Source organism: Primulina huaijiensis, chromosome 14, assembly GCF_012295235.1.
Source record: "Primulina huaijiensis isolate GDHJ02 chromosome 14, ASM1229523v2, whole genome shotgun sequence".
In the NCBI taxonomy this organism is placed as follows: Eukaryota; Viridiplantae; Streptophyta; class Magnoliopsida; order Lamiales; family Gesneriaceae; genus Primulina; species Primulina huaijiensis.
Genome location: NC_133319.1, coordinates 15,700,870 through 15,721,055, shown reverse-complemented (window position 1 = coordinate 15,721,055; position 20,186 = coordinate 15,700,870). Strand labels below are relative to the sequence as shown.

General features: G+C 35.5%; 1 protein-coding gene across 1 annotated transcript; it reads left to right on the top strand.

Moving 5' to 3' along the window:
* The first annotated feature begins 14,914 nt into the window (after positions 1-14,914).
* On the top strand, positions 14,915-19,937 carry LOC140956733 (dnaJ protein ERDJ3B-like). The gene is made up of 10 exons (XM_073413596.1): positions 14,915-15,248; positions 15,331-15,479; positions 15,611-15,740; positions 16,412-16,523; positions 16,730-16,846; positions 16,962-17,048; positions 18,131-18,190; positions 18,683-18,760; positions 19,227-19,298; positions 19,422-19,937. The coding sequence occupies exons 1-10, from the start codon at positions 15,178-15,180 to the stop codon at positions 19,578-19,580; spliced, it is 1,035 nt and encodes a 344-aa protein (XP_073269697.1). The 5' UTR covers positions 14,915-15,177; the 3' UTR covers positions 19,581-19,937.
* Positions 19,938-20,186: the final 249 nt, after the last annotated feature.

The following is a 20,186-nucleotide window of genomic DNA, read 5'->3' as shown; positions in this document are numbered from 1 at the left end:
TCATTTATATCCAATGGCTTTTACACCATCAAGCAACTGAACAAGATCCCAGACTCCATTAAATGCCATAGAATTCATCTCTTCTTTCATAGCATTAAACCATAACTTTGACTCGTTACAACTCATGGCTTGTGAAAACGTTTTAGGAACATTTTCGACTCTGATGTTAAAGTCCGATTCTTGTAAATACACAACATAATCACTAGATATTGTTGATCTTCTTATTCTAGTAGATCTCTTAAGGTTATTTGGTTGATTAACAATTTCTTATTGTTCTTCATTAACAACTTGATCTACTGGATTTTCATCAGCGATTTGTGGAACTTCAGTAACTGGTTGTCTAACACCCATTTTGTCTTGAGGGGTGTGAATAACGACCAATCTTTCATTTGAATAAGAGGGTTGTACATTAATATGATCATTCTCAAAAACTATATCATGATCACTCCCACTAATCAAGTCATTTTCAAGAAATTTTGCATTTCTTGATTCTACAATTCTAGTGTTGTGAGATGGACAATAGAATCTGTACCCTTTGGATTTTTCGGCATACCCAATGAAATATCCACTTATAGTTCTTGGAAATGTGTCCCAATCTCCGATGCCATAGTATAGAGGAATCTTCATTTATAACACATCTTTTAATACCTCCTTGAACATGCATAGTGGTGTTTTTATTTTGTAAAGAAATAGAGAAAAGACCATCAACCATTGTACTATTTCCAATAAGATTTGATTTATAAAACAAATTTATTGATTTATCCAAAAACTGAAAGGAATACCAGGAGGTACAAGTTTTGAAACTGAAATTAAATTCCTAGAAAAACTAGGAACATAAAATGTTTTTTCCAATTTTAAAATAAAACCACTATCCAATATAAGGCAGAAAGTCCCAATAGCCTCCACATGCGAAGACATTTTGTTTCCTGAATAGATGCTCAGCTCATTTTCTATGGCTTCCTTAGGTTTTGCATACCATGCAAAGTATTTGTAACATGGATTGTAGAAATAGAATCAATCAACCATGTGTTATAAATCATATCAACCATATTAGATTCATAACAGACAAATGAAGTAGGAATACCTTTCTTTTCAAGTCAATCCTTAAATTTATTGCAATCCTTCTTCATGTGTCCCGTCTTTTTACAGAAGAAACACTTGGATTCTTTCTTGATGTCAGGTTGAGGTGTAATTATTCCTTTCCCTTTTCCCTTGACTTTGGCTTGCTTTTTATATTTTTCTTGTGTAGTCATAAATACATTATCACTCTTTTCTATCAACAACCTTCCTTCCTCTTGAACACACATGGTCATTAATTCATTGATTGACCATTTATCCTTATGTGTGTTATAGGAAATTTTGAAGGGTCTATATTGCTGTGGAAGAGTGCATAAAATGTAGTGCACAAGAAAAGTTTCAGACATTTCCACTTCAATTGTCTTTAGTCGAGCCGCTATGTCCCGCATTTTCATTATGTGCTCTCGCACACCTCTCACACTGGTGAGTCTTAATGAAGAGAATTCCATAATTAGGGTGCTTGCAAGTGCTTTATCTAAAGACTGAAATTATTCATCGATAGCCTTCAGTAATTCTCTGACATTATTATGCCGATCAACAGAACCATGCATACCAGCAGAGATTTTGGTCTTTATGAACATCACGCATAGTCGATTAGATCGCTCCCATTTTTTTATAAAGATCAACATCATCCGGAATGATGTTTTCAGTAATAACAGATGGTTCTTCTTTCCGTATAGCATAATCAATATCCATCCACCCTAATTGAAGAAGAATTCTTTCTTTCCATATTTTATAATTATCGCCCTTTAGTTTGAGAATGTCACATTTCATATCAGAAAAACTAGCATGTTGCATAACTGCACAAAATATCATATGCTTAAAATATCATATGCTCAAAATATAATGTTTTAAAAATCTAGTGACATAAAATTTGCTTGTGGGCTAAAATTTTAATTCAATAAGATTTTTCTGTAACTTTATGATAAAACTATCAAAATATATTTTCCTTAACTCTTATGGGTAAATTAAGAAAAATATAATTTTATATTTTAACCTAATTAGTTATATAAATATAATAAAAATCCATGTGGGGTAAAATTTATTATGTTTATATAATTAATTACAATTGATGTCCATTATGTGATCCAAATCCAATTAATGCATAATTTTTCATAATTAAGGATGTTGTGGCTATTCCTCAATTATTTAAAATTATACGGTTCACCGGAAAAATTTTTGACTTTACTTTAATACTTTATATAATAATTATTTAGTAACATAATCAACATTTTTCAAGAGTGCTCACAGGAAAGATAGGTAGTGCTAAGGTTTTTTAAATACCTAACTCCTAGTCAGAGCGACATTCCTCAGGGAGACCAGTGGCAAGTCAAGGCAATTTAAACCTATCTATGAAGGACTCCCTCAGATCATGTTTTCTTATGTCACCTTATAATTATTATTCAACTTAATTTTATCCACATTTATGTGAATCTTTATAAGCCAAAATTTTTCATTAAATAACTTTATATTCACATTTTTACTTAATATGAACAAATACGTTCCCCATCAGTTTTTTTCTTCAATCAGAATAGTGATAAAGTGAGGATCACATTTACGTGAAAATGTGGGATCCTCATCAGTTTTTCTCTTTTATCAGAGTAGTGATAAAGTGAGGATTATTTGTTCATTTGTGAACATCTGAAATATTTTTTTTTTATAATATTATATTCACATCTTACTTGATATGTTCATTTTAAATTTGTTAGGATCGGTTTGGGGGAAAATAGTTGAGCTATAATAGCTCGGTTCTTGAAATATTGAACACCGATGAATTAAATTGAGTTTGGTGTTCAAACCAAGTGGAATACACTCGAAATAATCCTTCGTAGAAACCGATTAAATATTTTTTAAAGCATTTAAAATATATGCAAGTTGAATGAGTAAAAATATTTTAGTTGAAGCATTTTATCAAACAATTAGTATGCAATATTTTGGTATTTGAAAACACATAAAATACTTCAACAATACATCTTTAAAACTATGAAAATGATGAGTAAATGCAATAAAAAAAATAGACACGAATTTTTTTATTGATGTTCGAAGACTTCAAATGCTCCTACGTCACCCCTTCTTCCCCTTGGGAAGGATTCACTAGAAAACTTTGATTTATACAACATCTTGTACAAAACCATTTCAACTTAGGACTTATCTCTTGCCTAACTGAAACTCCTTGCACTCAAGATTATAGGCAGCACCTTACAATCAGCATATTGTTTAATGTCTCATATGCAAAGACTACAAACACAATTTTTTACGTCTTTGTGTAAAGACTCACTCAACTAATCTTTGAAGTTCAACTCTCTTGTATATGTGTGAGTGATTGTGTGTGAGGATTTATCAGTTACAGTCTACATCTCAAATGTATCCTCACACAAGGGCTTGTGCTCTCAACTAGCTGATTTCTTTATGCTAACTGTCCATGCTTTGAATCCCTTTCAAAAGCTCTTGTTTGATCTTCAAGATATTGTATTTATAAGCTCCAATAATGATATATACGTTAGACACAAGAATATGACCGTTTGAAAGGTTTATGTACTGTTTCTGAAATTGCAACGGTCAAATTCGCCTTGCTGGACATTTTCCTGACTGGTCAACTCTGGTTAACTCAACTGGTCGTTCAGTTCAACTGGTCAGTAGTTGGTTCAGTTCAGTTCAGCTGGTCAGGAGCTGGCTCAGTTTCAGCTGGTGTGCTGAAATCAGCCTAGCTGATTTCAGTTTGTGCACAACCAGTAGTTTTATCGTCATTTATCAGCCTTTTAAGCTTTGATTCAGACTTTGACTTTTGAAAATGATTTGTAGACCATTGTCTTATCTTTTCAACGCATACTGAATCGCTTCATTTAAATAATCGAGCTGAGAGATATGACCAAAATACCGCAGCTGCTCAAACCCAACTGATTGTTGTCTTCGTGCGATCAGTTACGATCAGGTTGACCTAGATAACATCCGAATTTGCCCAACTGACATGAAATACGACTTGGTTTAAATTAAGTTTTCTGATCAGTTCAGTTGGCGGATTGTCATTTGATCATCCAGCTGGGAGATATCATCAAAACACCGAAACTCGCCAGAAATTCAGTTTGTGCAGAATTCAGTTTCAGCTTGCTTCTTGTTTTAACAACTTCACACTTGAGTAAATATGTTAAAAACACAATAACAAGTTTTGTTAACATCAAAATCAAGATTGCGAACATGAAATGTTCTAACAAAATTATAAACAACTTAATATAATTTAATATGAACATAATGTGAATATTGATATACCAATTATTTTTTTTTAATATTATTTGCATTTCAAATTTCAAGAATAAATGCATTTATGACTACACAAGAAATTTCAATAATATTATTTGCATTTCAAACATAATATTAAATTTGCATTTACACATCAAACACTTATCCATAATATTTGACATTATATCTAACATGCAAAAATAATTTCTAAACATGTATTAGAAATTACATCGATCTTGAAATTATTTTAATGTGTACAAATTATTTAACCAAATATTATATGTATACTAAAATATACATATAACTTAATTAAACATTAATTAATTATTTATTTATTTATTTATTATTATTAAAAATAATAAAATAAATAATTTTTTTATTACGACAATTGCAAGCAATTGTAAAATTGTGTGGGTCCCACATTTTAAAAAAAAATTGAATTGATTGCCGACAGTTGAGGAGAGACCAACTTTCTCAATAATTCAATTCACATAAAGACAACTGAATGCATACACGTTAAATTGTATTCTGATTCATTTTTGAAGCCATGTTGCAGAGAGTTATCTTCAACCTCTCGAGAACTTCATATTCTAAGTTTCTTGAACAAAATTGCAGAAATCTTCCTTATGATAATTTTCAAGATTTCGACCGAGAAATTTTAAGGTAAGTTTCTTAATATCATTATGTTCGAACTTTCAAAAATGAAAAACAAATATTTTTAAGACAGATGTATCACGGCTCTGATACCAAATGTTAGAGATTTTTCTCAAAATCATGTTTCTATGTATATATGAACATGATATATAATAATCAGAAGCTTAATCGAGTGTTACCTCTAGCCATTGAATAATTTGAAACTTTTCTGATTTCCTCTGATCGATGCCTTCTAAGCACTCCACCCTCTCGATAGATAATGTATATTTCTTATGAGGTGTGTGCTTAGGGACCTCAATCACCGCTATTTATAGGCATTTCTCATATCATCGATGAGTGTATCGGGAGCCGAGATTCAAAAGAAGAAACGTGTACGCATCTCAATTTCTAAAGTTGAGACGGTGACACACACACACACACATATGTATATATATATAACACACACACACACACATATATATAACATATTACTAAAAAAATATACCAATCCTCAAAGCATTAAAATCATGAACGTTTTGAAATACTGTTTTAACCATAACCCTCATAAAATAATAATTTGCGGAAGAATCGCAAGGTCCTCGGGCTTCTCGTGCGTCACCAGTTCAGTCCACTCAGTCCTCAGCACCTCCAGTCTCCTCAACAATATGCTCACCTGCATCAATCACACATAGTGAGTCTAAAGACTCAACAAACCCGAAACATATAACAAAGTACATATACATATCAAGCAGCAGTGAAAAGTACTGTAATTAAAATAACTTTCATGATCTTCAAAAGAGTGAACATAAAAATAAAAATATTCCTATTCGAATCATGTCATCATATACATATTCGTTTTTCTTTTATTGAATTCAGATCATTAGTTGTGAATTTCGTATCAGCTGTTGGTTGATAGATCCATCTATGAATAACCATGATACTAGTCGGCGGGGACATCAACGACACTCTCACCCGTCAACTGAGCCTTGGCCTTATACGTTTCATGTTCGTGTTCGTGTTCGTATTTGTCATAACCAAGTCACCTCCTTCAAACATATTATCACCTTCATCACTTATAAAATTTCATTCATATAAATACATTTTCTCGAAAACAAGCATGCAACATATTTTCAGCATTTTTCATAAAAATTCCATGTTCATATAAAATAAACATTTTAAACATGCATATTCAGTTATCAAGGCACTGTTAGGACTGTTAACTCAATTCAGGTGCAAAATGACAATTTTGCCCCTAAAACCCTAATTTGACCATTTTATCCTTGGACCTTAAAACTTTGACCCGAATCCATCCAAACTTATTAAAACACCCTAAAACATACTTATAATCATTTCTCGGACGTAGACTCGAGCCCATGCATTAAATTATATAATTCATTTAAAACTTGATCGGAGTCCCGGTCTTAACCCGAATCAACCCTAAACGCAACCAAACTTCCCAAACTTAAACCATGACTTAATGACACCTAACTATTCCTAAAACAACCATATCCAGATCATAAATCCCCTAATCCCCTGCAAGCCACAGGAATTTCCGCACCAAAAGAAAGAAAAACCGAAACCCTAACTCCAAGCCAAGCTCATATCTCGACCCTAGCCCAAACCACACCGGAACAACCTCGAACCAGCCACTCCTAGGACTCGACTGAACCCTCTCCTAGACTGATCTACCATGGTCCCCAGCCCCATGCATGCGGACGTGCATGGTTCACCCGAAACAAGCCAAAGCTGAACCACAACAATCCCTAGCTCCCTCGATCCACCCCTAGACCACGACCAGCTGTGCACTAGCCATCCTGGGCTACGTCTCAGACCCATCAGGGTCTGATCCAAGGCCTGGAACAACCCTTGCACCGCTTCTCCCCTCCTATCACTCGATCGAGCCAAAACCGAGACAAAACCAAGAAGTTTGATCAACCACCTACAACGACTCATTCCAGATCTGATATTTTCATCTAAACCCTCTCTAAACCTCCTGTAGATCGTCCCCTAACCATCAAAACCTGGCAGCCCCTTCATCCATCATATAAACGTGAGAAGCATGACAAAGAATCCCATATTTTTCATGTAAAAACTATATAAAATCGATTCATATTAGTAGATCTAACAGTTATCATGCAAAATCGTTCAATATGCATATCATGATGTGATCGATGGATGAAACAATATGATTTTTAACCTTGTTCAACTGGTTGTTCATCAGATATATTTTCTGAACAAGCTTACTGTTATAATAATTGGAATAGCCACTCTTAGAGTTCTGGTTTTTATAGCTGAACCGTTTAGGTGACCAGCTTCGCGAATCATTTGAACTCGTAGGGCTATATCTGATTCCATACTTCTTAGCCCTGTTCTTATTTTCAATCGGTTGCTCAACTGGTTTACTTGGTTCTGAAAGTTCATGTACCATAGCTGATTTTACAAAATGAATATACTTCTCTTTGCACATATTCAGCTTTGGAATAGTATCACTAGTAGACATCTTGGCTATTAAAGCCTAGACCAGTTTTATCAGTAACTGATTTATGTAAATCTTGCATTTCAGTCAACGTGACTGATGAGTTATTCCAAGCTCGAATCAGACCAGTTTGTCTTGAATTTTCAAGTTTCAACTGCTGAATCAAAGATTGGTTCTCAATCATTTCAGCTTTCTGCTTAGCAATCTCCCTTCTTAGACTCAACAGTTCAACTGATTCATCAGTTTCAATTTTATTGACTTGGGGATCAGTTTGCTTTTATTTGACCTTCTCAAATGAGAGAGCAAGCTTGTGATACTCATTTACCATGTCGTAAAGTGTGGAAATAAGTTCTTCTTGTGTAAAATCAATTGAACTGAAATCAAATACATGTTCACTGTTTGACTCCAGTTCTATGTCATCAGCCATCAGACACTTTGCTTCTTCTTCATCACTGGAGCTGCTCAAGCTCTCAGATTTTGAATAATCGCTATCAGTTTCTGCCCATTTGGACTTGCTTTCTTCAGCTAACAGGATTTCATGTTTCTTTTTGAATGATCTCTTGTCATCCTTATCTCTCCTCATGTGCTCAAATGACTTCTTTCCTTTTTCAACTGAACGTCAACTATCCTTCTTTGGGTTAGGACAGTCAGCAATGAAGTGTCCATTTTTGCTACAGTTGTGGCAAGCATTTGGTTCTTCCTTAGAGATGTTCTTGTGTGATTGTCTTTGAAATGAACCTTGATTCCTTCTCATGAATTTCCCAAACTTCTTGATGAACAATGACATGGCATCATTGCTCAGATGTTCTACAGACTTTTCAGCTGAGCCAGTTGGTTCAGGTTTCATTGTACTGAGGGCAGTTGTGACTTTTGGAGTTGATGGTTCTCCCTCTCTAATCTGCAGTTCAAACTCGTAGGCTTTGATATCAGTAAATAAATCATGTAATTCTACTTTGTTCAGATCTTTGGATTCTCTCATTACCATTGTCTTCACATCCCATTTTTTGGGAAGCACACGAACAACTTTCAATGCAACTTCTTTATTTGAATACACTTTCCCAAGTGCATTCAGTTCATTGATGATGCTGTTGACTTGTTCATCATATTCATTCATCGATTCTCCAGTCTTCATCTTGATATTATCAAATTTTTGTACAACGGCTGAGAGTTTGTTCTCCTCTGTTTGATGATTGCCTTCACACAGCTGAATCAACTTTTCCCAAATCTTTTTAGCTGTTTTGAACATCTTGATTTTCCTGAATGTGATCTTATCCAATGTTTTGTATAAGATATCCTTTGCCACATTATCCAAGTTCTCTTTCCTTTTGTCTTCATCATTCCACTCTTTTCATGGTTTTTCAATACGATGAGGTGCTCCATCCGTTATGGCAATAGCTGGATTTGCTTTCATTATCTTCATTGGTCTCTCAGTTATAATGTACCACATATCATCATCTTGTGCAGCTAAATGAGTCTGCATTCTGATTTTCTAATCATCTAATTCTTCTCTTGAGAACATGAGAATTTTATTGAAGGAAGGCATGGTGATAAGACATGTATTCAGAAACAAGATTTAAACTGCTCTGATACCACTTGTTAGGATCGGTTTGAAGGTCGGAGTGTTTAGAAGGGGGTTGAATAAACACTATAAGATTTTTGACTCATTTTCGATAAAGATGAATCAGTTTAGTGATAAACTGAATTCAGTAATCTTGTTGTCGATAACAACAAGTTAACTAGTTTAAGTGTGGAAATAAACTAACTCATAGATTGAATACTTCAACGAATAACTGAAACAAAGAACACAAAGATTTTATGGATGTTCGAAGATTTCAAATACTTCTACGTCACCCCTTTTATCACAAGGATAGGGTTTTCACTAAAATACTTTGACTAAATATAGAGGTTGTAATAACTCACTTCAGTTTGGACTTAGACACTGCCAAAAACTGAAACTCTTAGTTCCTTTACACTTTATCATTATACAACTGATTTTTTTTCTTAGCACAATTGATCTTAAAAGATCGAATAAAACAGTATAATGTGCTAGTAATTTTGCCCAAATAATAGCCTGGAAGCTATAAATATTTATGTTAAGTGTGAGCTTTTCTGTAAAATATCATAGATGAGCTTTGTATATTCAAAAATCAATCAGAGTAATGATTCAAAAGTTGTTCTCTCAGCTGAACTCCAAGGCTATTTATAGGCTTTGCTTCCAACGATAACATTAAATGCATTAAATGACTCATATCCATTGATTTGTCTTTATGAATGTGTCAACATTCTTCTGACAATAGTACACTGTGACAGTCTGATATGCGGCGCTCCCACTATGAGTTACAGTCTGCTTTGTACAATTTTTCGGCTGATGGCTACGCTTTGACTGCTGATTTGTTAAACTGATCATTAATTGACTTTAGCCGATCAGTTGAGCTAACTGTATAACCGATCAGTTCAACTGATAGTTCAGTTATCTTTGCAGGTTCAGTTAGCATCGATCAGTTCGATTGCCTTCGATTATTTAGCTCATTACTTATCAGTTCGGGCAACTTCAGTTTGGGTAATTCAGTTGAGCCGATCAATTCTGCAATCTTCAAAAGCTTTATTTGTCAAACTCCGAAATTCTAATTCTAACAGACTGTATAATTGAGGAGTGATTAAAAAATTTGATAGGTACTACTCATATCAAAAAGGTGTATCTTCTTTTCGGTTGCTTATCACATAAGAACTCTAAGGTTAAGCATGCTTCACTTGGGGTAATTCTAGGATGGGTGATCCTCTGGAAAGTTTCTTAGGATGCGTGTGAGTGAGAACATAAGCACGTTAGAAAGACTCGTCTTGGTACAGTGGAGACAGTCGTCGAATCTGGAAACGATACAGTTGGTATCAGAGCCGACATCTCCTTGTACGATGTGGTTCGAGGACGAACCAAGCGGAAGCTGGTGGGCATGTGAGGCCCGAGGTCGAAGAGGGCTGGGGGTGATCGCTGGTGCCATGAGGTTGCACGGATAATGGGCGGATCCTGGCAAGATTCTAGGCGAAGGGAATATGAGTGAACCGATCTTACAATGTAAAGAGAGGGATTCCGAAAATTGTTCAGGTATGGGACCATACAGTTGAGTAGTATTTAAAAGATTTAATAGGTACTACTCATATTAAGAAGGTGCATCTTCTTTTCGGTTGCTCATCACACAAGAACTTCAAGGTTAAGCGTGCTTGACTTGGGAAAATTCTGGGATGGGTGACCCCTTGGGAAGTTTCCTTGGGTGCGTGTGAGTGATGACATAAGTACGCTGAAAAGACTCATCTTGATACAGTGAGGACAGTCGTCGAATTTGAGACATTACACACATACTCTAATAATATATACTATTATACCTATTATATTGTAATGAACGAGAATTTTCTACTAACTAATTTTCGTGCTTCGAAGCTATAACATTTTTTAAGTATAAAAAGTACCTCTATAGTCAAATTACAAAAAATATTCAAATTTTATGTTAAAAAAAAAATAAGAAAAAAGTGTTTTTAGTAAATTTATAACTTATCTAAAACTAACGTACATTATCAACTTTAAAAAAATCTTTCATTTTTAAAAGTATCTATTTGTTTTCATCAATACTTTTAAATTTTTTTAGATGATCACATCACTTTTAATTCAAAAATTATGAGAAAATATTAATTTTTAAAAAATATTTTTTTTAAATAATATTCTAAAGTTATAGTTGAAATAATATAAATCGCGATATTAACTAGTAATTTTGTGCATATATTGATGTAAAATAAATATATATTTTAAATATATTTTTTAATTTTATTTAATTTGACAAAAATATCTTGTTTGTGTTCTTTTATGATAATCAAGAAAGAGCATCCGGACGCCAAACTAGATTTGATAGATGTTATTAATATGAGTAGTGAAACGACCTCGATTTTTTTTTTCCTAATATTAAATCATAAATTATAAATTTCTAAATAAAATAATTTAACATAATCATGGATCATAATAATTTAACAATTTAAATCTAAAGTTCATAAAATAAAATCCTAAATCGACTAACCACATAAAATAAAATCCTAAATCGACTAACCAAACCTTCCTAAATTGACCTTTGAAAAGATAAACTAACAATAAAAATAAAGCATAAAAATATCTTTAAATAAAATCCTTAACATAAATCTTTAAATCATAAATCTATCTAGCTAGTGCGGAAACATAAAGACCCTCGGGTGTGTACTGCTGCACTCGATCCACTCAAGCGTCAGCGCCTCCGATCCCATCAATAATTAAATCATGCATCATACAAACATAGCTAGTGAGTCTAAAGACTCAGCACGCTCCAAACATAAATAGCAAATAATACATATACACTCACATGCATTTAAAAATCATATTTTTTATTTAAAATAGCTTTTGAATAAATAAACCATTTAAAATCATTTAAGCATAATTAAATCATAAAATCATTTTAAATAACTTTAAACATAAATAAATCCTTTAAAAATCTTTTAAAATAAGATTTAAGCATAAATAAATTATTTTAAAAATAGCTTTAATCATCATTATAAAGCATATATCATAAAATCATTTTAATCATAAGCTTTCAATCATAAATCATTTTGGGTGAAGTTTGATCCTTGAAAGTGACTAGCTTTTATCATTTGATCGACTGCAGTCTTAGCTCCACATGGTCCATGGGGGTGGACACTAGGCTCCACCATGGAAATACGATGTCGGGATCCCTCGAGGGCCTTTTCCCATAGACGGGGTCTCTCCGGGGCCTTGGCCCTTAAACGGGGTCCCTCTGGGGCCTTGGCTCGAATATGGGTTCCCTCGGGGGCCTTGGCCCTCACGTCATCTCCACAAAATCATATATCATATCATTTGTCACACTCAATTCACATCCCTCAAAATATTTTTCATTTTCTTAAAAAATCATAAAATACATAGCTTTCCAAAAATAGCATTTTAAACAGTAAAAATTGCACAACTTTACCATAAATCGTAAAAATATATATTATCATCAAAATCATCATTTTAAATCATATAATATCATTTAACATGCGTTATAATCCTTCGGGACGCTGCCAAGCGTTGTCGTATTTTCCTAAGTGTAAAAAGATCGTTTTGCCCTTAGACGTAAAAATTCTCGAATTTATCTTTTTCTCACTTTTAATGACATGAGATTACTTTAAATAATTTTTTAAGCTTAAATATAATTTTCTATAATTTTATGAGGCCTGAAACTAGGCTTTTCAATTACTTTTTTAATTAGCGTTCCGTGCGGCGATAAAATACCGGATAAATCCAAAACTCAATATTTTGATCCCAAATTTTAAAAATAGCATTTTTATTATTTATTCTACCCTTCCAAGTCATGAGCCACACCCGTGGACCCATAGATTCAATTTTAGCCTTTTAATTTTTTAATTTGACACCTTATCGAACCACCCGAGCCATCTCCCAATTTACTCGAGCCACACCAGAGCCACCTCAAGCCAAACCCTAGCCAACCCACCTAGGCACCCTACTGACCAAGCCCAGCCCAAAGAACCAGCCTTGGCCCGCTCAAAAACCTACTGAAACTTGCCCCAAAATTCTGCACGTGTGTGTGTGAGCCTCCCATGAACAATATAACTCCTACCTAGTCTAGGACTCTTCCAGCCCTTAACCACCGAGCCCACTTGACCCTAGCCATCCTTGGACCACCCCCAGACCCAGCCCAGACCAGCCCTTACCCTGGAATTCCAAGCACGAAGCTCCTGGATTAGAAGCACAAAGCTGCGCGTCCCAAGTCTTCACTCACGGTTCCATCTTTTCCTTGAGCCAGCAGCGAGTCCACTTGCACCAACCCCTGGCCCGACCCCTACCCATCACCCTAGGACCCTGATGAACCAGCCTAGCTCGCGCCCAGGCCAGCCAGAAGCCACTCTTCTTTCCCGAACAGCTTCTGCACGCCCTTGAGCTTTCTCGCGCTGCCTCGAACCAGCGGCCAGCCCAAACGCTCCAGCCCCTGGCCCAGCCCTTGCCCATCATCCTTAGATCTTATAGGACCTACCCGAGTCACCCTGCCCCCAGCAACGAGTCCCGTGAGCGGGGGGGGGGGGAGAGTCCCTCTTCACGTGGACTCTTCCCCAGCCCAAATCTCGAACCCTAGCCGCCCTAGGACCCAACCCGAGACCTATCCATGACCCCTAAGACCCAACCTCCAGACCTGGTCGAGCCACCTACCCCCATGCATAAGAACCAAGCCTTTGAATTTGCAAACCCAACAACAAATCTCACGCCTCTTCCTGAATTTCCCACGGCTGATGCAGCTTGTTTCTTCTATTATTTTATCATGTTTGTCCATAAATTAAATCATATTTTATCATGTATTGGCAGCGTGTCCGTCGGAATCAAAAACATTTTTCAAATAAACGTAAAATCGTTGAAACTTTGAAAAATACGCATCCCACTGTAAAATAATCGAACACCAATATTTTTCAGGCATAAACAATTAAATCAAGCATATTATGATTTGTATGATGTTTAAAAGACTTTAGAAAACGTGCCTTTGCATTTATAACGCTCGAATTTTCAATCGTCGGCGAGGGAGGACAAACGGGCGACGAAGAACACAAGCTTTCCTTCTCCTTATTTTTCGAAATTGTGGTGTGTGCTTTGATGTGTTTCACGGCTGATGGAGGTTGGTTTGTGGTGATTAAAAGACCTTGGTTGCATATTTTTAATTTAATTAACAAATTAAATGGGCTTTGGTCTTGGGCTTGCATGCATAAGGGTAATTGGGCATACTTAATTTAATTAAATTGGGCTCAATAACACTTAATTAATTAAATAATAAAAGTTTATAAAATTAGTTCCCATAAAAAAATATTTTTGTTATTTTAAAGCTCCTTGGTTGCCCAAAACCGGCTTCCCGAGAAAAATCGAGCTGGACTCGTAAAATAATTCGAACTACAACATTTTTAGGAAAATTAAATCATTTTTAATCATATTAGGAAGCCTTGCTATTATTTAAAGAAAAATAAATATTCTTGTCTTAGTCGTCTCCGGTCTCCTTTTCCCTGCCTATTATCGAATATTCGGGTAAAATCCTTAATTTCATGAAATCATGTCATATTATCATTTAATCATGTAATCATACATTTAATCAGATAATAAATATCATTCTAGCATTAAAATCAATTAAATAAAACAATTAAGCAATTTACGTAGACTGATTTTTCGGACGTTACAAGTAGTGTTTATATCTATTCACTATATTATACGTGTGTTAAGCGATGAATCGTTTCATTTATAGCGATGAATCGTTTCATTAATCCATACATTATAATTAAATAAATAATCATAATTTATCCATTCATCAAGTACATGGGTTGAGCATTACACTTAGTAAACCCAACTAGGATGCCTGAAACGTGGCGGACTTTGATTGGCTGTGAAATGTAGGAGGGCTTTCTCATTGGTCATTTGGCAAAATACCGCGTTGCATGTGTGAATCGATCTTTGGCACTGCAAATATGAAAAATTGGCATCTCCTCCCGCGGTTGACCGTTCTTCCCACACGCGCACACTCAAATCTTTTACTCACACACAATTCGCATTTGTACATGCATCGATAATGGATACAATATTCATAATTTGTGTAGCAATTGCATTTCTGTAGAGACTGTTGATTTGATTGGCTTTTGGTTCCGATTTCAAGACCTAATTTTCTTGGTGATAGTTTTGATCTGTGTGCCAGAGCAATATGGCGCATCCGAGATCAAAATTATTGCTCCTTTTGTGGCTATTATCTTGCCATCTGATCGCCATTTCTGCGTGAGTAGTAGGCCGGTACTTTTTGGTGCAAGGTATTGATTCGACCTACTTTTTATTTATCTGGTTTTTTAGGCTTCTGCAGGAAGAGTTATTATAACATCCTCGAAGTGCCCAAAGGGGCGTCGGATGAGCAAATAAAGCGTGCTTATAGAAAGCTTGCCTTGAAATATCACCCAGATAAAAATCAAGGAAACGAAGAGGCAAATAAGAAATTTGCTGAAATCAATAATGGTATTTTTCGATTACCTGTATTATTTGTCAACTGGTTTTGTGGGATAAGCTTAGGACATACATATTATATCGGTGGCTGTGACCATCTGTAAGATTTGATTGGCTGGATTGGAATGGTTGGCTTTTTGTAGCTTATGAAGTACTATCTGATGGTGAAAAAAGAGGTATATATGATAGATATGGCGAAGAAGGTCTCAAACAGCATGCTGCTAGTGGGGGTAGAGGAGGAGGAGGAATGAATATTCAAGATATTTTTAGCTCGTAAGTTCCTTCGGCTGAACATTAACCGCTACATGCATTGTTGTTCCCGCCCAAATGTTTTGCTAATTGAACTGATCATCATGCATATGATGCTAAGTTGAGTTTTACAACTCCCATTATTTGTGCTTTTTACTTTTGTATGTGTTGATGATTTGGAGGTCTGTGAATTTTACAGAAGAGATATACTGATAATTTAATATGCGTTTGATGTTTGTTATATTTATGTATTGCTTTGGATTCTGCAAAAAAGGGCAATTTGTAGGCTCTAAAGTGCAAAAAACTTGCGGTCATGTATTTTGCTTTTAGTTGTTGGATGCTGACAAACCAGATTAGTTTGTTTCTTCTACATGAGAATTTGGAATTTGAGATGACCATGGTGGTTTAGCCCATTGTTACTGTTATTTTCCAAGACAGCAACTGCAATGGCATCCATGCTCCCTTAGTTCTTTCATAGCATAATCAAACTATCAAAATATCTTGCATAATTGTGGTGTTAAATGATGTCAATCATTGTGATACAGATTGCTGATTAGATTGCTGATAGTTTCATTCAGATATCCTATTTGTCATTTTCTCCTGAATGGACTGGCATTTTTTGTTGATTGTTATATTCAAAATATGGCACAAGTGTGTGTATATGTTTAGTTGGTGACAAAGAAATTTGTTTCCAGTTTCTTTGGTGGAGGTCCCGTGGAAGAGGAAGAGAAAATTGTAAAAGGGGATGATGTGATTGTTGATTTGGACGCTACACTTGAAGATCTGTATATGGGGGGAACCTTGAAGGTACTTTGTTCGATACATATAGACTCATAGACAACCCCGTAGATTGACTCCTCCGATTATGAAAATTGAAAATGATTCTAGAAAATGTTGAAACTTGATATGAAATAAAGCTCCATTGATTTTACTGAAATGTTATATTTCGGTTTGAGCCATCTTAAGAGCTTGTAGTTGGCTTATGAGTGGATATCGAATGTGAAAATGATCAGGTTTGGAGGGTGAAAAATGTGCTAAAACCAGCCCCTGGGAAGAGACGCTGCAACTGTAGAAATGAGGTTTATCATAAGCAAATTGGTCCAGGGATGTTCCAGCAAATGACAGAGCAGGCATGTTATTTCCCTGTGAAATATCATTGGACATCGTGTGGCGGCAGCCAGACTTTATGTGCCGCTGGTATCTTCTATTCTGTCACATCTATCTAAATTGCTTATTGTGTTCCAGGTCTGCGAGCAATGCCCAAATGTGAGGTACGAACGAGAGGGTGATTTTATCACGGTGGATATTGAGAAAGGAATGCAGGATGGGCAAGTAAGCTAGCCTCCACCCCTCTTCTCATACAGTTGGTGCTTGAGTACCATGTTTTTGAGCAGATGCTATGTTCTAATTACATCATTTTACTATAATCAGCCCACACTGTTTTTTGGATTCCTTTCTTTGATTTTCTTGAACCATTTCACCTTCACTACTTTTTATCATCCCAATCGTGTGCTTAGGTAGGGTCAGGTTTAGATTCAGTTATTATTTAATACAAACAGAATCCCACAAATGTTCATGACCTACAAATTCCTTTTTCCTTCTGGAGGAGTACTTTCTTCAAGGTAGAACTGTCAGAAACAGCATACCATGTTGGCAACACAGAATTTATGTTGCATACACTCAAAATAATATGCAGAATATTATCAAAAAAACAGACAGAGAATAGAACTATGGAATGAAACTGCTATATTAGAATAAAATGAACAAAGTGATCTTCCCGGAGCTATGCTCTGTACAATTTTTCCGGCGACGCAGATGGTAAAATGCAAAATGACAGAGAATATCCAAATGCCATCACAATCTCCCAATTCCCATTTTTATTTCCTTCATTCTAGATCTTTCCTTAGACTTGTAACTCTTGGGCCTGTTTTGATCTAGGCCCAATATATTAGGACCCCTATCAATATTGTAGTCCGTGACAACTTCAGAGTACTACACCATTATATCATATGATGGAAACCACTATAATTTTGACTGTTGTCCATAGAAATGTGTTTGGCTCCAAACATTATGGGGCTGATCTTCCAAATTTGTAACCACTTGCTGTACATGGCCTATTGAAATTACTCCATGAAATGAACTTGCATTTATGTGTTGGAGCAGTTGCTAAATTTGCATTCCCTGTATACTTGAGATATGAAGTTGAATTGAAATTCACATTTTATGTACTTGCTTCTTAGCACGTCTTTTACATTGATGTATAGTGAATTAGTGATACATCTGACTGACCTATTTAAATGGGACTTTCTGGGATGTTTAAGTTTGTTGTCCTAAGGTATGCATTTGCAATCTTCTCAACTGCACCGAATCCCTTGGTTTTTCAATTAAAAAAAACTGTACTGTTTGCTTCACAGGAAGTGTTGTTTTATGAGGATGGGGAGCCAATAGTTGATGGTGAAGCTGGAGATCTTAAGGTCTGATCTTTTTTTCCATGGTTTTCACTGCAGTTAATGTTGCTGTGTTACGACCACTAAATCAAACACACAATTTGTCGGCAGGATATGGATAGGATTAAAGCTCAATAACAAAATAGAAATGTATCTTCATTGAACGGGGATACCTTACAAAAAATGACCACTCTCTTTTCAATAGAGATGCCTCCTTGAGCAAGAATAATAACGGAATATAATTCTCTCAAGTTTCACCCTAGCAATGCTAGCAATATTCAATCGGAAAAAGTGCCTTGCTTAGATAACTAACTCCCACCTTATTCATCCCCTCCCCTACATGCGCAAAATTTCCCCCGATCCCCACTTTCTAGATTCTCCCACTATAAACTTGAAATAGACAAGGCTTATTATCACTCGGGTGTCTTGGCCCAACCCACTAGAACTCCTTGAACCCAAGTTTGTAACACGGTTGACGGGCCATTTCACTTTGTTGATTGTTTATTCATGTTTGGGCAGTTTCGAATCCGTACGGCACCCCACGATCGATTTAGCAGGGAAGGCAATGATCTACACACAACAGTCACCACTACTTTGGTAATGCTGCTTTGGACAATTCTACACCCTCCTTTTGCATCATAATCTCTTCACTATATTGCCGACAATTTGTAGAGGCATGGTACGTTTGCCACTGCGAGATAATTTTCGTTGCAAATCATTTTGGAAGGCCTGTTTATTTGGTTGGTGGAGTTATTTAGAACAATCGTGCGAATGCAGCTTTTTTTTTCAAATTGAACATTTAAGAAGATCCATTGAGTAGGTTTTGGCAGTAGACTATGTGGATTTTCTTTTACTCAACAAGCTTTTTTGCTAATCGCTGCTAGTCAATGATCACTTGTTTGGTTAACAATGAGCTCATGTAGATTCTGTGTGATTTTTTAATTTCTGTTCTTAGAATAATACATCATTTTCTATTGATGTGAATTTGTAAATTTCTGATTTGCCTGGCTTCACAGTCGCCATTTTGGTTGTAACAAGTAGAGTGCTAACCTCTCATGTTCAGGTGCAAGCACTTGTTGGTTTCGATAAAACAATTAAACACCTTGATGAACATTTAGTGGACGTTAGCTCCAAGGTGAGTATCAACGTTACATGACTATAGTTTGCATTAGCTCCAACTATATTGTTTTGCGGCCGTATCCTCTTATTTGGAGGAGAAAACAGAATTTATCACGAATATTTTATCCTTCTCCATCAGGGTATTACAACGCCCAAGGAAGTAAGGGAGTTTAGAGGCGAGGGGATGCCATTACATTTTAGCAACAAGAAGGGCGATCTATACGTCAAGTTTGAAGTTCTTTTTCCCACTTCATTGACAGAGGCCCAAAAGACACAGATCAAGGAAATTCTTGGTTAGGAATCAGAGGACCACAATGTGACTTGATTATTCATATTCTCTGTTCACTCTGCCGATTTTGTTCAAATTGAAATAGTAGGATCATTAGCTGCGACCTTCCATCGCTTTGCTTTTGGACTGTACGGTTCAATCAACAGTAATGGGATCCAGCAGAAATGGGTACCCAACCTTGAAATTCTTCTTGTGTATTATTAGCAGACCATCATCAACTACCAGCTGCTACCAAATTTCCATGTTAAAGTGAAAGGAAAAATCTTGCCTGAATACAATGAACATTGAACGATCTCTCCCCGCATCACCCTTTTATATGGTCATTAAATACATGTAGGAAGAAACAGCATTTAGCTTATGGTGGGCAATTTTAATTACTTTTATTTCTTATTTTTAGCTTGGTGATATATTTTCTGCAACTAAATTTTATATAAATTAGTTTGGTAATATATTTTTTGACTTCACCTCTCTGAATAAATATCGAGCAATTATTCTGTATTTGCATAAATGAAGAAAAGAATCTCAATGAAATTTGGGTAAATTAGAAAAAAATCTCTAATTCAAGTTTCAATTTAAGATTTAATCCTTGGGGCAAAAAATTTTAGTTTGAATTCT